General features: G+C 42.1%; 1 protein-coding gene and 1 long non-coding RNA gene across 9 annotated transcripts in view; one reads left to right on the forward strand and one right to left on the reverse strand.

The window, feature by feature from the left end:
- The window catches only part of UBR4 (ubiquitin protein ligase E3 component n-recognin 4), a 129,979-nt gene extending 112,983 nt beyond the window's left edge, over positions 1–16,996 (reverse strand). For all 8 annotated transcript variants that reach the window (XM_028164698.2, XM_028164693.2, XM_028164695.2 and 5 more), the window contains exons 1-11: positions 16,760–16,996; positions 9,638–9,735; positions 8,293–8,396; positions 7,381–7,510; positions 7,128–7,267; positions 6,519–6,621; positions 6,260–6,401; positions 5,976–6,100; positions 2,088–2,212; positions 1,416–1,475; positions 1,125–1,315 (exon numbers count right to left, since the gene is read on the reverse strand). In XM_028164698.2, coding sequence (XP_028020499.2) covers positions 1,125–1,315; positions 1,416–1,475; positions 2,088–2,212; positions 5,976–6,100; positions 6,260–6,401; positions 6,519–6,621; positions 7,128–7,267; positions 7,381–7,510; positions 8,293–8,396; positions 9,638–9,735; positions 16,760–16,935 — 1,394 coding nt within the window. In that variant the 5' untranslated portion in view covers positions 16,936–16,996. The remainder of the gene's footprint in view (positions 1–1,124; positions 1,316–1,415; positions 1,476–2,087; positions 2,213–5,975; positions 6,101–6,259; positions 6,402–6,518; positions 6,622–7,127; positions 7,268–7,380; positions 7,511–8,292; positions 8,397–9,637; positions 9,736–16,759) is intronic.
- A 131-nt stretch (positions 16,997–17,127) lies between these two features.
- Positions 17,128–19,492, forward strand: LOC130708953 (uncharacterized). Its single transcript, XR_009009338.1, has 3 exons — positions 17,128–17,251; positions 18,275–18,359; positions 18,700–19,492. It is a non-coding gene; the product is annotated as an uncharacterized LOC130708953 (long non-coding RNA).
- The last annotated feature ends 2,740 nt before the right edge of the window (positions 19,493–22,232 follow it).

Genomic DNA, 22,232 nt, shown 5'->3' on the forward strand with positions numbered 1-22,232 from the left:
CGCTTGTGCGGAGTAAGGCTTGAGCCTCCTAACTGTTCTCTCTCCCCTTTGTCTTACGATCCCGCAGCGTATTCTCCATAGAACAGCTGGGTTCTCCAGTCACTAATAATTCAGATCACGTCACTCCCCTCTCACAAACCCTCTAACACCTACAGATTACACTTGGCCCTAGGTGATCTGGCCCTGGCTACCTCTCTGACAGAATTTTCTACCACTCTCCCTCCTCGATTTCTCTATTCTAGACATACTGACCTTGCTGAGCCTTAAAAATGCCAGTCATACTTCCACCTCAAAACCTGAACAATTCTACCCCAAATATTTGCATGGCTCATCTGTCACTTCACTTCTACACCTTGTTCTCAGAGCCCTTTCCTGACCGTGCTAACTAAAATACTAGCCCCTGACACTCCCTAACTCCTTGTTCTGGCTTATTTTTCTTCACAACACTCATATATGATAATCTATTATGAACTTACTAGTATGTTTGTTCACTGTTGCTCCAGTTAGAAAATAAACTCTATAAAGGCAAGGAGATTGCTTTGATTAGTGCTCTATCCTCAATGGCTGGATAGAGACTAGTGGTACATGGTAGGGACTGAAAAAATAAATAAAATCCAGAAATGCCTAGGCTTAGAAAATAAAACCTTGAACAACACAGAAGTCACATCTCTAACTTCTTTCCTGGCAAGCAAAGGTTTCTGTCCAGACTTCATCAAAACAGTAGTAAATGTTTCAGGAAGCCAGGAGGACCTGACAGAATCCTCACTTTACAGGTTAAACACACAAGTGAGTAACCAACTCCAAGTCAAACAAGCCCATTTTACAAAATAGAAGCATTTTTTTTCTGATTTGAACCTCACAGAATTCCTAAAATATGTATTACACAGATATTTCCTCCCTCTTACAGAGAAGGAAACAAGATTGGAGAGAATGAGTGATTTACCCAAAACCATACAGCTATGATGTAGAGATAGTAAACTATGATCATCCTCTTAGTAGTTACGTTCAACTGGATGGAGGCAAATTTTTCTATTGCTGTGGAGATGAGAGGAGTTACACTAGCTCCCCATCAATATAAAATGGCAGGAAAACAAAACCTGAGCAGCAGTCAAGGGGACACATACCCTTTTCCAGGCCCCAGCTTTGGAGAGCCCACTCCCTCCTTTGTACGAGAAAGGATGTCTCTGACCCGGAGAGCAGCCAGCGGATCTTTCTCTTTCCCCTTATCAGCCAACGCAGTAGGACTGAGGTTCAATATGAGGAAAAGGCTGTTTAACAAACACCAGGCACCCAGCAATTGGAAGTTCTGATAGTGCTATTGAAAAAGGCACAAAAAATATATATAAACAGAGATCTTACACGCTACGTACCTTACAGACTATATATAAGACAGGAATATAGCAGAGACTTCTTACCTCACCACCAGCCCGGCGGGAATTGCTGATTGCTTGTCCAATCATGTCATAGATTTCGAGCTGTCCAATATCAAACATACACAAAAATCTGAGCAAGTTGACATAGTTCATTACAAATGCTAAATCCTACCCAAAGCAATTTAGCTTGAAGACATCAATATCCTCAAGCCACTTCCAATGATAGAATTCCATCACACTTTCCTTGACCTTCATAAGATGTTGACTCTGTCTTTTCATTCAGCTCACATGTCACCTTCTCAGAGGCGTCCCCTCCATCTAATCTAAAGCAACACACCCAGGACCACATCAGATCACGTTCTATCACATTTGTTCATCCAATCCACTTATCACTATCTGAAGCTGTCTTGTGTCTATCGTATGCCTCCACTGAAAGTACACTGACACAGTACAGTAAGCCCTTACATATATTTGCTGATTGAATGACTCATCTTTCACAAAGTCCATTGCCACCACAAAGTTGCAGTGTTTCCTGCAGAGCCAACCAATCTGCCAAATAAACAAGCTAAAGGCCTACCTCTTAGACCTACTACCCAAGGGGAAGAGGTATGGAGAGTACTCCATGTCCTTCCCTCTAAAAAGAAAGAAAGTGGAACTGGCCATATTCCCTCATTTGAATAATCAAGGTTCCGTGTCCCCAGAGGCGTAGCTTACACATTTTTGAACAATTGTAGCTGCGTCACTCTCATAGTCGTCTTCTTTGGAGCTCGTGGACCCTGTCCGCACTTGCTGAGCACTACCCACATGAAGGATGGCCATGCAAGTTGCCACACTCACACCTGAAAAAGAAAAGATACACACATTCCAAGAAACTGAAACACAAAAACACAACCCACCTACAAGCAATTCCATGATTTGATTACTGAAAGTAAATTCCATAAGGGCAAGACTAAACACAGTGTTACCATACAATCCAACAATCGCACTCCTAGGTATTTACCCAAATGAGCTGAAAACTTCCATCCACACAAAAACCTGTACACAAATATTTATTGTAGCTTTAGTCATAACTGCCAACAAATGGAAGCAATCAAGATGTCCTTTGATAGGTGAATCAATGAACAAGCTGTGGTATATCGATACAAGGAATATTATTCATCAATAAAGAGATGAGCTACCAAGCCACAAAAAGACACAGAGGACCCTTAAATGCATGCAGCTGGCCCTCCACATCCCCAGTTCCGCATCGGGAGATGCAGCTGGTGGGATCGGTGGATGCCAAATCTGCAGATGCTGAGGCTGACTGTACTACACCATTTTATACAAGGGACTTTGAGCATCCATGGAGTTTCGTATCCAGGGGGGTCCTGAAACCCCCCACCCCCTGCAGGCAAAAGAAGCCAGTCTGAAAAGGCTACATACTATATAGTTGATTCTAACTATGACATTCTGGAAAAGGTAACTATGGAGACAGTAAAAAAAAGATCAGTGGATTCTAGGGACTGGCGTTAGGGGTAGGGGAGAAGGACCACTAGGTGGAACACAGGGAATTTGTAGGGCAGTGAAAATATTCTGTATGACACAATGATGATGGTTACATGACATTATGCATTTGTCAAAACCCACAGAACTGTACAACACAAAAAAGGAACCCTAACATAGTAAACTATGGACTTCAGTTAACGATAATGTATCAATATTGGTTCATCAATTACAACAAATGTATCCTATTAACGCAATTGTTAATAATAAGGGAAACTGTATATAACGGAGAGAGAGGATATGGGAACTCTGTACAATCTGCTCAATTTTTCTGCAAACCTAAAACTGCTTTAAAAATGAAATTATATTGGGCTTCCCTGGTGGCGCAGTGGTTGAGAGTCTGCCTGCCGATGCAGGGGACACGGGTTCGAGCCCTGGTCTGGGAAGATCCCACATGCCGTGGAGCGACTGGGCCCGTGAGCCACAATTGCTGAGCCTGCGCGGCTGGAGCCTGCGCTCCACAACAAGAGAGGCCGCGATAGTGAGAGGCCCGCGCACCGCGATGAGGAGTGGCCCCCGCTTGCCACAACTAGGGAAAGCCCTCGTACAGAAACGAAGACCCAACACAGCCATAAATAAAAAATAAAAAATAAAAAATAAATGAAATTATTAATTTTTTTTTTTTTTTTTAAAGGATTTTCTTATTTATTTTATTTATTTATTTATTTTTATTTTTGACTGTGTTGGGTCTTCGGTTCGCGCGAGGGCCCTCTCCAGTTGCGGCAAGCGGGGGCCACTCTTCATCGCGGTGCGGGGACCGCTCTTCATCGCGGTGCGCGGGCCTTTCTCTATCGCAGCCCCTCCCGTCGCGGGGCACAGGCTCCAGACGCGCAGGCTCAGCAATTGTGGCTCACGGGCCCAGCTGCTCCGTGGCATGTGGGATCTTCCCAGACCAGGGCTCGAACCCGTGTCCCCTGCATTAGCAGGCAGATTCTCAACCACTGCGCCACCAGGGAAGCCCCGAAATTATTAATTTTAAAATATTTTTAAAATTTTTAAGATGATGGAAAAAAAAAACAATCCCACACTTAGTATTTCTCAAAGACATCAAGGCCAAATCCCTTTCTTTAAATCAAATCCCAAGTGATCAAATTTCAATAACAAACCAAATCTGGGCTCTTTAAACAACTAAGAATTTTTATGCGGGATCTTAGTTCCCCGACCAGGGATTGAACAGGCGCCCTCAGCAGTGAGAGTGCAGAGTCCTAACCGCTGGACCGCCAGGGAAGTCCCTTAACAGCTAAGAATTTTTAAGGACTCTTTAATCCTTATCAACTAAGTACACTGAGATCCATGTGATATTCAAGAAATTCCCTGAAAATTGAAATTAATAAACCCCAAATTTAAAAATGCAAAAATCAAAGATAGAGAACTAGGAATAAACACTGGAAATGGGCTTGGAGAGAGCGCCTGCTCACATGCTGCCTTAGCTTTCCATTCCCACTGCTGCAGCTCTCGCTCAGGCCCTTCACCTATCTTGCCCAAATGACCACAACTTCCTCCTAGCAGATCTTCCAGCCTGGTACTACTGCTTCAATGTGCTCCTAAAGTATAGCTCAGATCATAGCACACTTCAAAATCTTTAATGGTCTCTACTGCCTACAGGATATGGTCCAAATGACTTAGACTGCATTTCTAAGCCCTCTGTGATTGGGTTGTACTTTCTTTCCAGCTGTCCAACACCCACTAAACTCACACACACACACACACACACACACACACACACACACACACACAATGTTCCCCCAAATTCCAGGATACTCTTGGTCCTGCTTTTGCCTCTGCCTAGGGATAGCCAAACTGAAATCCTACCTGCCCTGCAAGACACATCAACAGAACTCCTTTGTGAATACTGCCTTCCCCAATTGAAAGTGCGTTTATCTTTATATTCCTGTTTACACACAGATGTTTACAATAAAGCCATTCAAAGAATGTACGGAGATGATTAACCTCAGCAATTTCTTGGTGCTCCCGAGGTCAGGTTTCCAAGACTGTTCATATCCTCACTCACAGAACCCAGTAAACGTCGGAAATTGTTATGCCTCCCAAGACATACCAGGACTATGGTATTTAAAATCAAGGATCAGTGATTTGGGTTAAAAAGTCACTGTAACAATAACTTAAAAGAGAGTAGGGCTTCCCTGGTGGCGCAGTGGTTGAGAATCTGCCTGCTAATGCGGGAGACACGGGTTCGAGCCCTGGTCTGGGAAGATCCCACATGCCACGGAGCAGCTGGGCCCGTGAGCCACAGCTGCTGAGCCTGCGCGTCTGGAGCCTGTGCCCCGCAACGGGAGGGGCCGCGATAGTGAAAGGCCCGCGCACCGCGATGAAGAGCGGTCCCCGCACCGCGATGAAGAGTGGCCCCCACTTGCCGCAACTAGAGAAAGCCCTCGCACGAACCGAAGACCCAGCACAGCCAAAAATAAATAAATAAATAAATAAAATTAAAAAAAAAAAAAGAGAGTAAACACCAGCTGTCAGGCCCCACTTCCAAGGCAGCATAATCAACAGGAAGGGAGGGGATTTTGCGGCAGCATGAAGAATAACAGTCGTTGCATTTATCAATATAAACAGATACCACCTGTTCTATGAATCCTTCCTCAAATCTGCTCCCACAGCAAGACTCAATTCTCCCTTCTCTGTGTGCCCATAATATTCTATACTTCTCTTATTGCCTTTATCATCTCCTGTTTTATATTACACTCTGTGGTCCTATCTATCCTCCATTGCTCGAGTATAGCCTCCTTGAGGGCAGGGATTACATACTGCTCATCTCAATATCCCAAAAGCACTTGGAATTTTGCTTTCAAACAGCAGACACTTACCATGTGCACACACTATGAAATCAAATATCCACATAACACAATGGCAGCAGTTGAACAATAAGCGAATTTACAAGATTCCTATTGAGACCTCATTTCATCTAGGTGAGATATTAGATGATCCTTGGGAGAAGGGTCTAAGTAAAGGGGGAGAGAGTACTCAGAAGAATCTCATGGTTTCCAGAAAGTGTAACTGTCCTTGGCTGAGAACATGAGATCAGATATAACAACTGCTCACCTGCATACAAACAACTTAGGCTGAGGACTGTCACATCTTGCAAACGAGAAGGATTGAGAGGTTCCAACACAGGTAGAGAAAGGGTATCCAATGCCATGGTTACATCAATCACCAGTGAATGAAAACTGGAATGTAAGAGAAGATTAACAAAAGTGTCTCTTTGAGTCACCTGCTTCTATAATCTGATAGTTAAAGAAAGTCGGCATGCCATAAAAATTAACCAGTTTCTCTCTTTTTGAGAGCAGCATTAAAACGCAAAGCATATGTGCCCTGGAGCACCTTACCCATTACGAACAGCAGTGGCATCAGCTACTGTTGCAGGCATGATGAAGAAGGAATTGGCCAACACTGCATCTTGAAACCGATTGATGTAGCGTAGGAAATAGGGCAGGTTCAAACACACACGCAGTAGCTTCTCTGAGCCACCTGAATTAACGAAAAAGCTCAACCTTACAAACAGGCCTCTACTGCTTGATTTTCTTCCACTTAAGGAATTTCTGAAAGCAGAGAAACCACCTTTCTGATGACAATTAAGAGTCTTACCAAGCTCCTGAAGACTAGCCACATTCTGAGCTATGAACACATTCTTGGTTTTGATAGCAGAGGCTTGATCTGTGGATGACTGCTCATCATTTTCTCCTTCCGCCTGAAGAGAAACAAAGGATGTGAAAGGCCCATCAAGATACTATCATCTGTTGATTGCTGTCCTCAAGTTCAGAATAGAACCAACCATCCAAACTAAACAGCTGCTCCACAGACACTCTTCAGACCCCCCAGTTAATGAGGGGGAAATTCCTCTCTAATGTTGGGGAAAATACAAGTCATTTTTCCAAGAGGAGGGGGAAAATATATAGCTTTAAAATATATATATCCTGTAACTAGTATAGAGTGATGCCTTTTACAGAAAGGAGTACATGCTCTTTGTCTACTTGCATTGAGAAATGTTGGAAGAATGGTCCTCAAAATAGTAATAACTGTGAACAGAAGGAATTGGGGTGTTACTTATTTTTGGTTTGTATTCTTCAGCTTTGTACCAAAGGCAGGTACATCATTTTACATCACAAATGTAAAATACATTTGCTAGCTATTTTTCCTAGTATTATCATCTTAACAAACCCCACAGGATGAGGCCATTTGGCTGAAGTAACTCACCGGAGTCTGTGGACCTACGGGTGATGATGCTACAGTTCTAGGGTTGAAAACTGATGTCAGCTGGTTCAAAAAATTCATCTGGACCTCCTTCTGCTTCAGCTCTGGGCTTACTGGTGCAGCCAGCTCTTTCTGATCTTCCACTACAAAATATAAAAGCAAGAGAGGGATGAGGGGAGTGCCACTAGAAGGCAAAAGAGGAAATAGCTGGCCAGACGACTGGCCAAGAAACCAAGTCTGGTGAAGGAATACTCACCATCTGACAGTGTCTTCACTGTTTGTGGCAACTTGGCCGATTTCATCATTGCTGTAAATGTGATAATTTCAGTTCTGTCTAATCGGCTACAGCCAGTGCACAGGCCCTTGATGAGGAGAATCAAGTGTTTCTGGAAAAAAAAAAAAATTCAAATATGCCTTTTAGAAGAGTCTATTCTTTAGGGACTTCTAGCTGGCAAAGGGCCAAATTTAGGTTCATACCAAGAACTGCAAATTAGGAAAAACAGTAAAGGCAGAGATCACAACCTGACCGTATCAGACCGTATCTGCTTGCAGGTTTGTCTTACTGTTCTCAGTGTTGTTGTTGTTGTTGTTTTAATTTGAAGTTATGGCCAACTTTTTAAAATATGGAAGATTTAACATACAAATCCAGATTTCCTGTCTCTCAATAATTTACAAGACAGAGCAACTCTGTTGCCATTCCTGTACGGCAACAGTCAGCTGGAGCCAAACAGTGATTGGCCCCTTTATAGCTGGGTCATGCACCCTTCTCAACCAGCATACTTGACTCACTTTATGTCACTTGCCTGGCCCCCACAGGCATATCTTTGCAATCCTTGAAAAAGCCTCTGCAGCCCTCTATACCAAGGATTGGTAAACCATAGCCCCAGTTCAGCTCACTGCCTATTTTTGTAAATAAAGTTGACTGGACCACAGCTATGCTCATCCATTTACGTATTGTCTGTGGCTGCTTTCACACTACAAAGGCAGAGTTTAAAAGGCAGAGATCAGCTGTAACAGGGACTGGATGGTCGGCAAATTATCTACTATGTGGCCTATTACAGAAAAAGTTTACCAACCCCTGCTCTATGCCATCCCTTCTCCATCATTCCACTTGTCAGTCACAAGCCTACCACAAAATAAGGGCCAGAAATAGGCCCATCACTCTTACCTGGGACACAGCGCAAGCCTCATCTGGATTCTCCAGACGCAGAAGAGAAAACTCAATCAAGACTTTACAGGCTGCTGCCACAGATTGAAGTTGGTTCCGGGGAACTGAGAAAGGAATAAACTTTACTTAACTTCAGACTGCTATAACTCACTTCAGCCTCACAGTCAATAAACCAAATAAGTATTGAGCTCTGTATGTCCAACATTCCCAATATCATTCTAAGAGAATAATTATTTAGAACCAACAACCCTACAGGCAAACAAAGGCATTTTGGCATTGATAAGCATCAACTGCTTCTAGATCAATTTATCTTGTATTTACTAGAAATTAAGATAATTATAATAGGAAATACATCACAGTAAGTACCAAGCACTTCAAATGTATTAACCCACTTAATCCCTAAACCAATTCTATGGGGTAGATAATATTGTTACCCCCCCTTCCCTTCTTTTTTTTTTTTTTAACAGATAAGGAAATTAAACCATAGACAGGTTAAATGACTTGACCAAAGTCACGAAGCTGGAGTTAAATCCAGGAAGTCTGGCTCTAAAGTTCATGCTCTTACCCAGTAGACTACACTACCTCTCCTTTCCCTTTTTGCAACACGCTTCCTACTCAAAGCTTCTCCAATCTAAAAGTGATTCTTACAGTGGTAGCCAATGCCTATAATAAACAGCACTAGACACCGAAAGATTACTCAGCAACCCTGTAACTTCCTTTCACTTTGCTTGCTTAGCAAACTATTTAAGTAAAATAATTCAAATTCTTCAGAACTATATGCGTTAAGATTGGAAAGAAAAGTGAAAATGCAAAATTTCAGAAAGAGTGGAAAGTAAGGGCTTGGTCACGTTTGGGGGTAGAAAAGTTTAAAAGATGGGGAACTGAAGTTGAAATCCAGTCACATACCAGAGAACACAAAAGCAGAATTTAATTTCTCACCAAAACCAAATAAGGAATAGAGCCTTGGTTAGTGGCTGCTAACCCCAGGTCAGTATCCACCTAACCTAACCCCCCAATCCCACCCACCCTGCCCCCCAAAATTAGCACACTAATAATTACATGTATAAAATCAATAAAATGCTTTTGATTAAAAAGGCAAGGAAGGTTAACTTAATGGTTATGAAATAGATGTCCAAACCAAATAGTTTTTTTAATCCCTTTTGGTTGGCCTCGGTAAAGGAACTTCCAGAGCCTTATCATACTGACAGTTGTCTCCACTCGAGTGAACAGGTTACAACTAAAATACAGACTTCATTAACAACTTGTTCAGACACCGTAACAAGAGGACACACAATTTCCCTATTCATGAGCCCTTAAAAGGGAATGACAAGAATAGAATACTTACTGAGGCTACAAACTGTTGTGATATAGTGTGTGGAAAGTGCAACAAAAGATGAGTAGAATGGCTCATACTGCTTCTCGTGGTGCAGGATTTCTGATTCACTGCAAAGAAAATAATTCAGCCAACATTTACTTAGTGCTTACTATATGCCAGATACCCTACCCCTTTACAGGCATTACCTGACTTAATCCTTGTAGCAATCCTACTTGGTAGGCACTGTTATCATCCCTATATCCAAGTTGAGAAAGTGAAGCTTAGAGAGTTAAAACTAAGTACCTTGTTCAAAGTATCAGGCTTAGTAAGTGGCAAAGGCTAATAAACAGGAAACACTTTTAAACTCACTTAGAATTAAAGAAATACAAGTAAAAACACAACAGGATACCATCTTGTCCTGTATTACTGACTGGCAAAGACAAAGCTAATAATGCCATGAGCTGGCCAAAGGAGGGGTAAAGCAGGGCACTCAAAATACTGTTAGTGGGAATACAGACTATAGTAACACATTCTGAAGACCAAACAAGGCCAGTCCATAATGCAGTAACTTAAAAAGAATCAACAACTCATGGGAAGAAATCATCTGATGGGTGATAAAATCCAAAATTCTTTAGGTATCAGAGTCCTCCATCCCCCTCCCCACACCCACAGGATACAGCTAGATCACAACAAAGTGATTATTAACCACATCCCTTATCTTTACCTGAGAAAATGGCCTCTTCAGTGAAAATCTGGAGCCCAACTAGGTCTAAAAACTGGATACATTTATGTCATTCTCTTTATCAAATCAGATGCTAATTGCAACCCATGGAACAAGAAGGCACAGAAAACACTAAAATGTCTTATTAAATGGAAAGAGGAGAGCAATGTGGCTAAACAGTTTCCTCAGTAAGTTAATTCTCCAACAGAACTATCAGCCTAGGAAGGGAAACGTAAACAGAGTCAGCACTCTATCCATTTGCCAAATCAACACAGGAGCCAAAAAGACAAGCTCAACATTTGGAAGGTGCCATTGTGAGTGATGAATCACCTCAAACAACACTTAAGAGTCTGGCACTGCAAACACTTTGCTATTTGGAGATTTATCAAGGATAAACGGGTGTTTATCAAAGATCAGTTCCTTATCTTGGAATAACTCCTTCACCAAGAAAAAATATTTATGGAGCACCTGTGATGTGCAAGAACCTCCCTGCCCATCAAGGATCATTTCTCCCTAGTTGTCAGATGGACAAAAAGAAGGAAACAAAAACCTTAAAACATCAAGCAACACTCAAAGCTTCAGGGGCCATCACACTGGTGAGGGTCACATCACATTCAGCAGAGAAGTCCCCAACCCCCTGCTTCCACCTCCTATGAATAGCTGTTCCTTCACTCCCATCCTTACACTTATGCATTCATTGTTCTAAGGTTTCCCCACCCTGTAATCTGATCCATTTTACTAAGTATTTACCTTCTCTGCTTTACTTCAAAGTTTCAGAGCTGCTTACCCCCACATTTTTCAACTGAACAGGTTTACCAAAACTAAGAGAAAAACTGCCTATCCAAAGAACGAACTTATTCTGCTGCTTTCATTCCCATTCAGATAACAAAATATATCCAAAATACAGGAGTAAACACATTTAATTGCCTGGTTCAATGCTGCCCTATTATGATTTAACAAACCCTACTTCCTGCCCTAGAAATACACAACTGCTTTATTCCAATCAAGAACAAAGAACGCACTTTGGGGAAAGATGGACATTGGCAATAGAAAAAAATGGAGCAGTCTTGAGGCTCAACTTACGATTTGCTTAGGACAAGTAAGGATAAACCTAGGGAAATGAGTTTTAAAAAGACTTAAAGGTGGGGCACTTCCCTGGCGGTCCAGTGGTTAAGACTCCACCCTTCCAATGCAGGGGGCAAGGGTGAGATCCCTGGTCAGGGAACTGGGATCCCGCATGCCGCACGTTGCGGCCAAAAAAAGAAAAAGAAAAAGAAAATATATCGGAGTGCCTGCTTTAAAAAAAAAAAAAAAAGACTTAAAGGGGAGAGTAGGCAGGTGGACATGTGGCCCAAAGGACAATGTTGTTATCTCTTGATTCTAAAGAAACAAGTGTGTTTGAGTCCCTGATGAAGATGTGCCGCCTCGATTCCTTACCCCACCCTCATTTCCCAAGAACCTGACAGACACCAAGTCACCAAAGGAGGCAAAGAAATGGAAAAATGGAACAAAGGGCAAGACGTTAGGTAGGAAGGGGAAGAATGCAGAAATTGAAGGCAAATATGACAGGAAGAAAAATAAGGAGATTTCAAGGTAAAAATATCTCTCCTCTAGGCAGTCAAGCTATTTTCCTCAAACGTCTGCTTCGCCTAACAAACTCTGCAACAGAAGTATCACAGAGCCTCAAACACTGCTGAAAAGACAAGGAATCTGAAGTGGCTTTATTCCACACAAAATAAATGCAATGCAGAGCATAAAGGGAAACAGCAGCTAAGCAGAAGTCCAATTTGGTCAGGGAAGTCCAATTTGACGTGTAAGTATAAAAGAACTGGCCAGGGTCTGGAACTATCTGGGTTTTTCTAGGAAGAGGTGAAAAATTTGATGGGGCAAAATAAAAGACTAAGGGGCTTCCCTGGTGGCGCAGTGGTTGAGAGTCTGCCTACCAATGCAGGGGACACGGGTTCGAGCCCTGGTCTGGGAGGATCCCACATGCCGCGGAGCAACTGGGCCCGTGAGCCACAATTACTGAGCCTGCGCGTCTGGAGAGGCCGCGATAATGAGGCCCGCGCACCGCGATGAAGAGTGGCCCCTGCTTGCCGCAACTGGAGAAAGCCCTCGCGCAGAAATGAAGACGCAACACAGCCAGAAGTAAATAAATAAATAAACCCAAAGTTTAAAAAAAAAATAAAAAAATAAAATAAAAGACTAAGGATTCACCTTCCTTCTCCCTCTTAGATTACTATTCATATCTTTGTTGTAAACTGTGGAAACTCCACAAAGCCCTTTCTCCTCATCAGAATCATAAACTCCCAAGTACAGAATCTATTATGCTTGTTCCAAGATACTTAGAATCATGAAACAAGCATAACAAATACATTAATGAGTTATATTCATTTAAAAAATATATGTTTATTGACCACCTGCTATGTGTCACAGAGTACTTAATACATGTTAACCAAAGAACTGAAAGTTTTCACATACATCCCTCACACTCTCCACAAACCTGCAGGGAATGTAATACTGAGACATGGAAACATTACCTAATCTCACAACTAACTATACACACTTATCATTTGGTGGCTGGCTTTCTTTCTGTAGGTCAATCACGAACTCAGCTGATGATGGCACTAGTGCACCCCTTTCTCCCTTAAGAGATTTTTAGAAAATGACTGTGCATTATCTAATGGGGATGTTGTAACAGCTTCTGCCTTCCCAAGTAGGTCTCCTCAGCCTAAATTTTATCAAATAGCTGGGAGGCAGGGACTCAAGGCGGCTTATCACTAAGAAAGGCAGGACAGCCTAGGAAGGACTGGCTCAGGGGAAAAGGGCTTTTTTTTCTTTTTTTTTTAATCTACAAAGACTCAGTCAAATTATTCAATGAGAACCATTCTCACCAACATATCCTGTACAGAGTTAAGAAAGGAATTCTGGGGACTTCCCTGGTGGTCCAGTGGGTAAGACTCCGCGCTCCCAATGCAGGGGGCCCGGGTTAGATCCCTGGTCGGGGAACTAGATCCTGCATGTGGCAACTAAAAAGATCCGGTGCGCCGTGCCACAACTAAGACCCGGCGCAGCCAAATAAATAAATAAATATTAAAAAAAAAAAAAAAAGGAATTCTGTATTGGGTAGTATATAAGGCTACATTCAGCAATTACACTTCAAGCAATTAAGCACATATGGCATGTGCTCCATTAAGCTAGTTCTAGCTTCATTTCTGGTCTAGAAAAGTAATGGTGTTTAAAAGATTTTCAATCTTTACTACTGAAAGACATGCTATCAACAAGCAGCAGAAATGAAGATGAAGTCCCCTTTAAGTAAACTCAGGTATCTTTCTCCTTTAAAAATCTAAGGACACTTTTGAGAGTATGCTTCCCAATTTATCCATGCTAATCCCTCCTTTGTTTCAGTTTGGTTACAAAGTCAAACTTAACAAACAGGGCCCAGGGAATTCCCTGGCAGTCCAGTGGTTAGTACTTTGCACTTTCACTGCCAAGAGCCCGGGTTCAATCCCTGGTTGGGGAACTAAGATCCTGCAAGCCTCGCGGGGCAGCCAAAAAAAAAAACAGGGTCTGGATCTAGGAATTATTTCTTCTACCTTTTCTTCAAACCCAAAGGTCAATTCCAACTATAAAAGTATGAAAGAATAGAGGCAGAAAGTAGAATGGCGGAGGAGTCTCTCAGGGCATGTGTCATCGTCCCCAAAGGTCAAAAAGGGAGGGATTCAATGGATGAGCAGGCCACCGGACAGGAAGTTAAGAGCTGACATGATGGAGCCAGGACATCAAAAAGAAAAAAAAAAAAAAAGAGTTTAAAAAAAAAAAAGGGAAGCAGAGAGTAGCAGACTGCAACAGAAAAATAGAAGGTCCCTGGAGGGAAGGAAGAAAAACATGGAAGGCATAACCACAGAAAGAAACACGGGACTGTCTGGGAGTGGCAACAACAGAGGTAAAGTAGCAGCCTAGACACCTAAACCTTTGATTACCTGCAAAGCGAAGCGCGCCACAGCATCTGTACAGTGCTGGCTCTGACCTGGTTCTATACTCAGTGGCCATAAGTTGATGTTCAAGAAATAATTCCACAATTCTGACACCCTTTTTTTTTTTTTAAAAAAAAAGCAAATAAAACTTTTGAGAAACAGAATATTGACAGAAGGGTATTAATTTTTGTGCTCTAAACCAGGGGTTGGCCTGCAGGTCAAATCCAGCCAGTCACCTATCTCTGTTCAGCCCATATTTAAGAATGGTTTTTACATGTGTCTTTATGGCTGGAAAAAAAAAAATCAGAAGAACATTTTGTGACATGTAAGTATCATATGAAATTCACATTTGTGCCCATAAATAAGATTCTGGAACACAGCCACACCCATTTATTTATGTAATGTGTATGGCTGCTTTCGCCATACAATGGCGGAGATAACTAGTGTACACACCGTATGGCCTGCAAGTTAAATTTACTCTGATCCTTTACAGAAAAAATGTGCTGACCTCTGCTCTACACCAAACTGAACACTTGATATGTTCAGTTGTTCTAACTGTAAAGAACTTGTAAACCAGATATTTCTTCTGGAAATTTCCTCTGGAAATTACAGAACCATGTAACAGCAAACCAATAAACAGTCCCATTTGCAAGAGTCTGAAAATATTTTATTGAGAGAGGGAGGGAGGGAGAGAGAGAGAGAAAACTGTTTCTGTGGGAAAATGACCTCTCAGACAGTAAGCACAACCTTCAGATCATACTGCTCTCAGAGAGCCTGAAGCGGACACATAACAGGCTTTTCCAAAGTTGACTGAGCCACAAAAACCAGAACAGAGACTTCAAGGATCTTGCCTTCCAATAAAAACATGTGTTACTAAACAGCCATCAGTTTGGATTTCTTTTCCAAACCATGAAGAGGTCTTATTAGTGTCTATAAACGCAGGCAACCCTTGATTATCTTAGCTATACAGAGTGCAAGAGGGGCCACTATCACTTATTTGGCAAAATTCAAACGTACCTTGACATATCTGGTTTTGGCTCCTACTACAGGTTGGAGGCAGTTGCTTAACTATTACAGTTTAAAAGGCCTGGGCCCATAATACTGGATGTATGGGCCAGGGTGTCAACAAATGTCTTTATTACCTACTCAGCTCATGTCCATAAAAACATAAAAGCAAATGTTCTAAAAAGTGGAACATTGACCACTCTAAGTAACACGACAAGTGTAATTCGGGAAAAATACCACTAATCCAACTGTTTAAAACAGTTATAAAGAGACTACATAATTTGAGAGCAGTATCTTTGATATTTGTTTACATCTTCTGAACTTTCTTGGCTTAATAATTAGATAGGAAAATCCATCTGTAAAGTTAACTGTGAACTTACCAAACCAAACCATTATTTTATTCTAATTTATTTTTTTAAACCTCATCCAAAGTATCACAAACCTAACAATAAACACTATAATAGACAATGTGTCAAACCATGGGCCTCCCTTGAGTAATAAATGGCAATTTCTAACCTTCTGGATAACATGTAGGTACACTCTTGTTGGCATGAAGCTAAAATGACCCAGTTAGCAACTGCAGAAAGTTGCTGAAGTCAGGTTTGGCTAGAAAAATAAAAGTGAGACTGGCTTTAAAGGCAGGTGTACCATTAAACTAATGAAAGGCTGCTCTGAGCAAGGTAAGACAGGAAAAGGCAGGCACCGTGATATCACTGGCCTTGTATGCACACAATTCTCACAATCTAAGAATCTCAGAAAGAAAAATTCATGTAACAGCAAACCAATAAACAGTCCCGTTGGTAAGAGTCTAAAGATATTTTATTGAGAGAGAGGGCGAGTATACGGTTTCAGTGGGAAAATGACCTCTCAGAATAACACTTAAATGTTTTTAATCAAAGACCGTTACGGTAGCAATACACCATAAGTGCAACCTGAAAATAAAGTCATCAATGATAACTAGTGGCTTCAGTCACAGAAACAGCACGTGCCCCCAAGTAATTTACAGCTCCAGGGAGACCGTTATTAAATTATGTGGTAGCTCTCCAATTTAAACCCCGGGCTCCGCAAGGGCCCAGGCTAGGGGGATGAGCGCGGACGAGAAATGCAAACTCATCAGCGCTTTGACCTTAACATGGGGGCAGCCCTGGGAACATTCCCCTACGAGGTCGACGAATCTCAAAATTACTCCGAAACCAGCCCGGCCACGCCCTCCCGAGAGGACGTCCTCAAAAGTTTTGCTCGTGAGGGAAATTGAGGCACAGGATTTACCCGGGTTGGCGGAAGAACACCAGACAAGCCTTCCTCTCCCAGGGCCGGGGAGCCCCGAAGCCGGGGCCAGGGCCGCGGTCCCAGAGCCTCAGCAGGTAGCCGGGCAGCGGGTCCAGATCCTCTGGCACGACCTCCCCTCCCCCTCCCGGCTCCCGCCCGACCGGGGACGCCGCCCGGTACCTCTCGATGACTGAGGCCACCAGCTGCGGCAACTCCTTCATCTCGAAGGCGGAATAGGACGCGGATAGCAAGGGCCGCACCGCCACCTCCCAGCCCGGGGTCGTGTCTGCCTCCGTTGCCGGGGCCCCGGGCGCCGGCGCCGCAGCCGCCGCCTCTTCGCCGCCGCTCGTCGCCATCTTCCGTCGTACTACTGCGGCTCCCTCCGGGGGCTTGCCACCGGCCCAGCGCCTCCTCACGGGAGGGGGCGGAAGTGACGCAATCGGTGCGTCAGACTGCGCGACGCAGTCGCCAGGCAAAATACGCAGCGCGCGAGTACAGCCTCCCTCTGCTCTCGCAGGGGGAGCGTGACGCGGCGTGGGGACGAGAACGAGGGAATGCGCCTGCGCAGGACGTAGTCCTTCGGGTGAGGGCGGGAGCGTTAAGCTCCGCGCTAGCGGGCTGGTAGTCGTTCCCGAAAATGGGAGGTCTGTGGCTTTCGGGCACTCCGGAGAGGTGAGTTTGGGAATTGGTTTCAGTTGACTAGACCAAGGCAGCGAAGTAGACCTGCATCGGCGAATATAATGGCCCCGGCTCAAGAAAGCTAAGGACGAGAAGAGGTCGTGGAAGCCTAATCACACTCACCTGCTTCACTTCCCTGATGACCACCCCCCACTCCCAACAGTTAAAGTATAGCGCTTCAGTTTGCAAAACTTTCTCCTTCTCACACCACCTCTCGCTATTATTGTAATCACCAGTCCTTTCTTCGCGCTGAAATCCCTTTTATGTTTTGATTACCATCATTAGTAATGTTACCAGCTCGTGTTTGCATCGCTCTTTGCTATTTGCCAGGTAACGTTCCATTCCCCCTTTTTTCTACTAGCAAAGAAAGAATGTAAACTTTTCATCCGGTAATTTTCTTGTTTCTGGTTGTGGCCTTTTCTTTTCCGCCTAGAGAAGTTCCTTGAGCATTTTTTGTAAAGCTGGTTTGATGTGATGGTGCTGAATTCTTTTAGCTTTTGCTTGTCTGTAAAGCTTTTGATTTCTCCATCAAATCCGAATCAGTTCAGAATAATAAATATAGTTAACACTGCTGTATGTTATATATGAAAGTTCTTAAGAGAATAAATCCTAAGAGTTCTCATCACAAGGAAAAATACATATTTTTTCTTTCATTTTGTATCTATATGAGATGATGGATGTCCACTAAACTTATTGTGATAATGCCTTTATGATGATTTTAAGTCAAATCATTATGCTGTACGCCTTACATTTACCCAGTGCTGTGGGTCTATATCTCAATAAGGCCTGGAGAAAATAAAATCCTGAAAAAAAGAAAAAAAAATCTGAATGAGAACCTTGGGTAGAGTATGCTTAGTCATAGGTTTTTCTCCTTCATTACTTTTAAGTATTGTGCCACTCCCTTCTGGCCTGCAGAGTTTCTGCTGAAAAATCAGCTGACAGCCTTATGGGAGTTCCCTTATATGTTATTTGTTGCTTTTAATATTCTCTCTTTAATTTTTGCCATTTTGGTTACAGTGTATCTTGGTGTGTTCCTCTGTGGGTTAATCCTGTATGGGACTCTCTGCACTTCCTGGACTTGGGTGACTGTTTCCTTTCCCAGGTTAGGGACCTTTTCAGCTATTATCTCTTCAAATATTTTCTCAGGCCCTTTCTCTCTCTCTTCTCCTCCTGGGACCCCTATAATGCAAACATTAGCACACTTGGTGTTGTCCCAGAGGTCTCTTAAACTGTCGTCATTTGTTTTCAGTCTTTTTTCATTTTTGTCTTCAGCAGCAGTGATTTCCACTACTCTGTCTTCCAGCTCACTGATCCATTCTCCTGCCTCATTTAGTCTACTATTGACTCCTTCTAGTGTATTTTTCATTTCAGTTATTGTATTCTTCAATTCTGTTTGGTTGTTCTTTATATTTTCTAATTCTTTGTTAAAAACTTCTTTATAGGAACTTCCCTATAAAGAAGGAAGTGTCCCCTGCATTGGCAGGCACAGTGGTTAAGAATCTGCCTGCCAATGCAGGGGACATTGGTTCGAGCCCTGGTCCAGGAAGATCCCACATGCCACGGAACAACTAAGCCCGTGCGCCACAACTACTGAGCCTGTGCTCTAGAGCCTGTGAGCCACAACTACTGAGCCCGCAAGCCACAGCTACTGAAGCCCACGCACCTAGAGCCCATGCTCCGCAACAAGAGAAGCCACCACAATGAGAAGCCCACGCACCGCAACAAAGAGTAGCCCCCACTCGACACAACTAGAGAAAGCCAGCATGCAGCAACGAAGACCCAACACAACCAAAAGTAAATAAATAAATAAAATTGAAAATAATAATAATAAAACTTCTTTATACAATGGAATACTACTCAGCCATAAAAAATAATGAAATAATGCCATTTGCAGCAACATGGATGGACTGAGAGATTATCATACTAAGTGAAGGAAGTCAAAAAGAAAGCCAAAAAAAAAAAAAGAAAAAAGAAAGCCAAATACCATATGATATCACTTATATGTGGAATCTAAAATATTACATAAATGAACTTATCCACAAAGTAGAAACAGACTCACAGACATAGAGAACAGATTTGTGGTTGCCAAGGGGGAGGGTGTATGGGGGAGGGATGGAATTAGCACATGCAAACTATTATATATAGAATGGATGAACAACAAGGTCTGTATAGCACAGGGAACTATATTCAATATCCTGTAATAAAACATAATGGAAAAGAATTTAAAAAAAAAAACTTCTTGGGCTTCCCTGGTGGCGCAGTGGTTGAGAATCTGCCTGCTAATGCAGGGGACACGGGTTCGAGCCCTGGTCTGGGAAGATCCCACATGCCACGGAGCAGCTGGGCCCGTGAGCCACAATTGCTGAGCCTGCGCGTCTGGAGCCTGTGCCCCGCGACGGGAGGGGCCGCGATAGAGAAAGGCCCGCGCACCGCGATGAAGAGCGGTCCCCGCACCGCGATGAAGAGTGGCCCCCGCTTGCCGCAACTGGAGAAAGCCCTCGCACGAACCGAAGACCCAACACAGCCAAAAATAAATAAATAAATAAATAAAATCAAGTAAAACTTAAAAAAAAAAAAAAAAAAAAAAAAAAAAAAACTTCTTAAAGGCACACATTCCTATAAGACTATCCTAAGAATGATCAATTTCCTGGACTTTTCTAACTTCAATTTAGGAAATATTAACTCTCCTAAACTCCAAATCCTAGCCTTGCCTTATTGTCTTGTTTTGCTGAGTGCTACTTATTTAATATTCTTTACAACAATGCTCTTAACTATGCGGTATCATGATGTACTACTGTAATATCAACTTGAATGAAATGGAAAAAAAAAACTCTGATTGCTTGCTCTATGCATCCATCCTCCTCCCGAGTTCTTTGATCAAGTTTACAATCATTACTCTGAACTGAAAGAATGTGAACTTTTATCCACAGGATAATGTCTATATTTTTGCTGATAAAAAATGACCTGGGTTCCAGATCTAAGAGGGAAAAGCAGTTTGACTTAGGCAAAGGTATGCGTGCCTTGAGGGCCCTCTTGTGTGTGAGTTCTTGGTGGATGACTTCAAGCTCCAGGCCCTGTGGCACACAGTCCACCCACATCAAAAAATGTTCACAAGAACTGTGGAGACGTTTTGAAAATCCTGAAAGCCCTGAAATTCTCCCCCATGGTTTGGAGGAGCGCCTTTTATTCCCGGTGTAATGCTGATAAATAAATTGGTACCTGGTGATCAATCTAGACTCTTCGTAAGAAAAGAGCTATGTTACATTAGAAATAAAATTCAGTCAAGTCAAGGCCAGTCTTGGAGGAAAACATGGCTTCAGTGATAACAGTAGGGATTTTCCTTTCGTGTCTTGTATCAGGGGTTAATAAAACAGCAGTTTCCTTAAACAAAAAAGATGAAAGATGAAAGACAGGGCAAAAAAAACTTTCCGTAACAGTAACTATCGCTGTATTACAATATACAGAAAGAACCCTAAGGAGAAGGCTGGAGACCAAGCATTTTATAGTGGCTCTTGGGACATTAATTTTAGTTTACCCAAAGGACAAAATTAATCTGCAAAGGTTCTCTTGGAGAGGCTTCAGAAAATAATAAAAGATCAAATGACCCTGCTCTCCTCCATCCCCCTCCATCTGCTGCAGCTGTACGAAAGAGAGTAAAAAAGGCAAATGCAGACTATCACAGGGAGATTTGCACCTGTACCTAAACATTTTTTTGATATATTTTTAATATTTCTGGCTTATTGATTTGAAGAATGCATTCTAGGGTAATGACCTTCCATTATAAATACCACATTAATTTCAGTATTGGAGGTTCTTGTGTTGCTACAAAGATTTGGAATGGCATCCACATTCTAAATTTAGATAACGAAAGAAACAGGATAAATGGAGTAAAAAAGACTTCTAGATGAAACATAAGCTTCTAATACTTTGGCCCAGAAAATAAGATAGAAACTAAAACATAATAATTTTTATAAATTATTACCTGAGGGACTTAAAATACTAGTTCTCTTCTAAGCCCAAGTGGCTGGGCAAGGAAATAAAATAAATTTTAAAACTGATAAAAGCAAGAAATGATATAGTCACGTTACAGGAAATACAATGAAAGAAAAAAATTAAGCAGCCGTAGCTGAACTAGATGGTTTAAAGATCAATGTGGTGGATAAAATAGATAAACAAAGATTTACTATATAGCACAGGGAACTATATTCAGTATCTTGTAAAACTATAATGGAAAAGAATCTGAAAAAAAGTATATATATATATGTATATATATACAGGTATAAAAACAACTGAATCACTTTGCTGTACATCTGAAACATTGTAAATTATACTTCAATTAAAAAAAAACAATGCATGCTGCTTTATGTACTCTATTGCAAAGCTACATTGAGAGATGGGAAGGGAGGATAAAGCAAATAGGTGGAAAATGTTAACATTTGGGGAATCCGAGTGAAGGGTATCAGAATTCTTAGGACTCTTCTTGTAATCTTTCTCTAAGTCTGAAACTGTATCAAAACAAAAAGTTAAAAAAATTGTAAATACTTTGTGATTAGGAAAACATGGTTAGTATATCATGAGTATAATGACATATGGCAGGCACTTAACAGAAAGAAAGTAGTGTACATAAAGTCTAGGAAGAGTGGAATCCAATGGTTATACTGTATGCGTTAGCATTATTGGGGCATGAGGAAGGGCTGTCCTGATCAGCGAAAGTGAATATTCTGGTCTCTCTTGCAGATATGTATCTATGATAAAAACCATGCATAGGATATCACAACCCCTATTCTAAGTCCACAATAACCAAGCAAACTTATAATAGCACTTTGACTTATTTTCCAGGCTTTTTCATAGGAGAGAATATATATTTCAATTACCAGACATAAGTAGTCTATTCCTCTTTGCATTTACAGTCTTCACTGTCATCGATAAGCTGGCATTCTGGTCATCAGTCTTCTAGTCTAGGTTATCTTATCAC

Source organism: Balaenoptera acutorostrata, chromosome 1 (assembly GCF_949987535.1).
Source record: "Balaenoptera acutorostrata chromosome 1, mBalAcu1.1, whole genome shotgun sequence".
NCBI lineage: Eukaryota > Metazoa > Chordata > Mammalia > Artiodactyla > Balaenopteridae > Balaenoptera > Balaenoptera acutorostrata.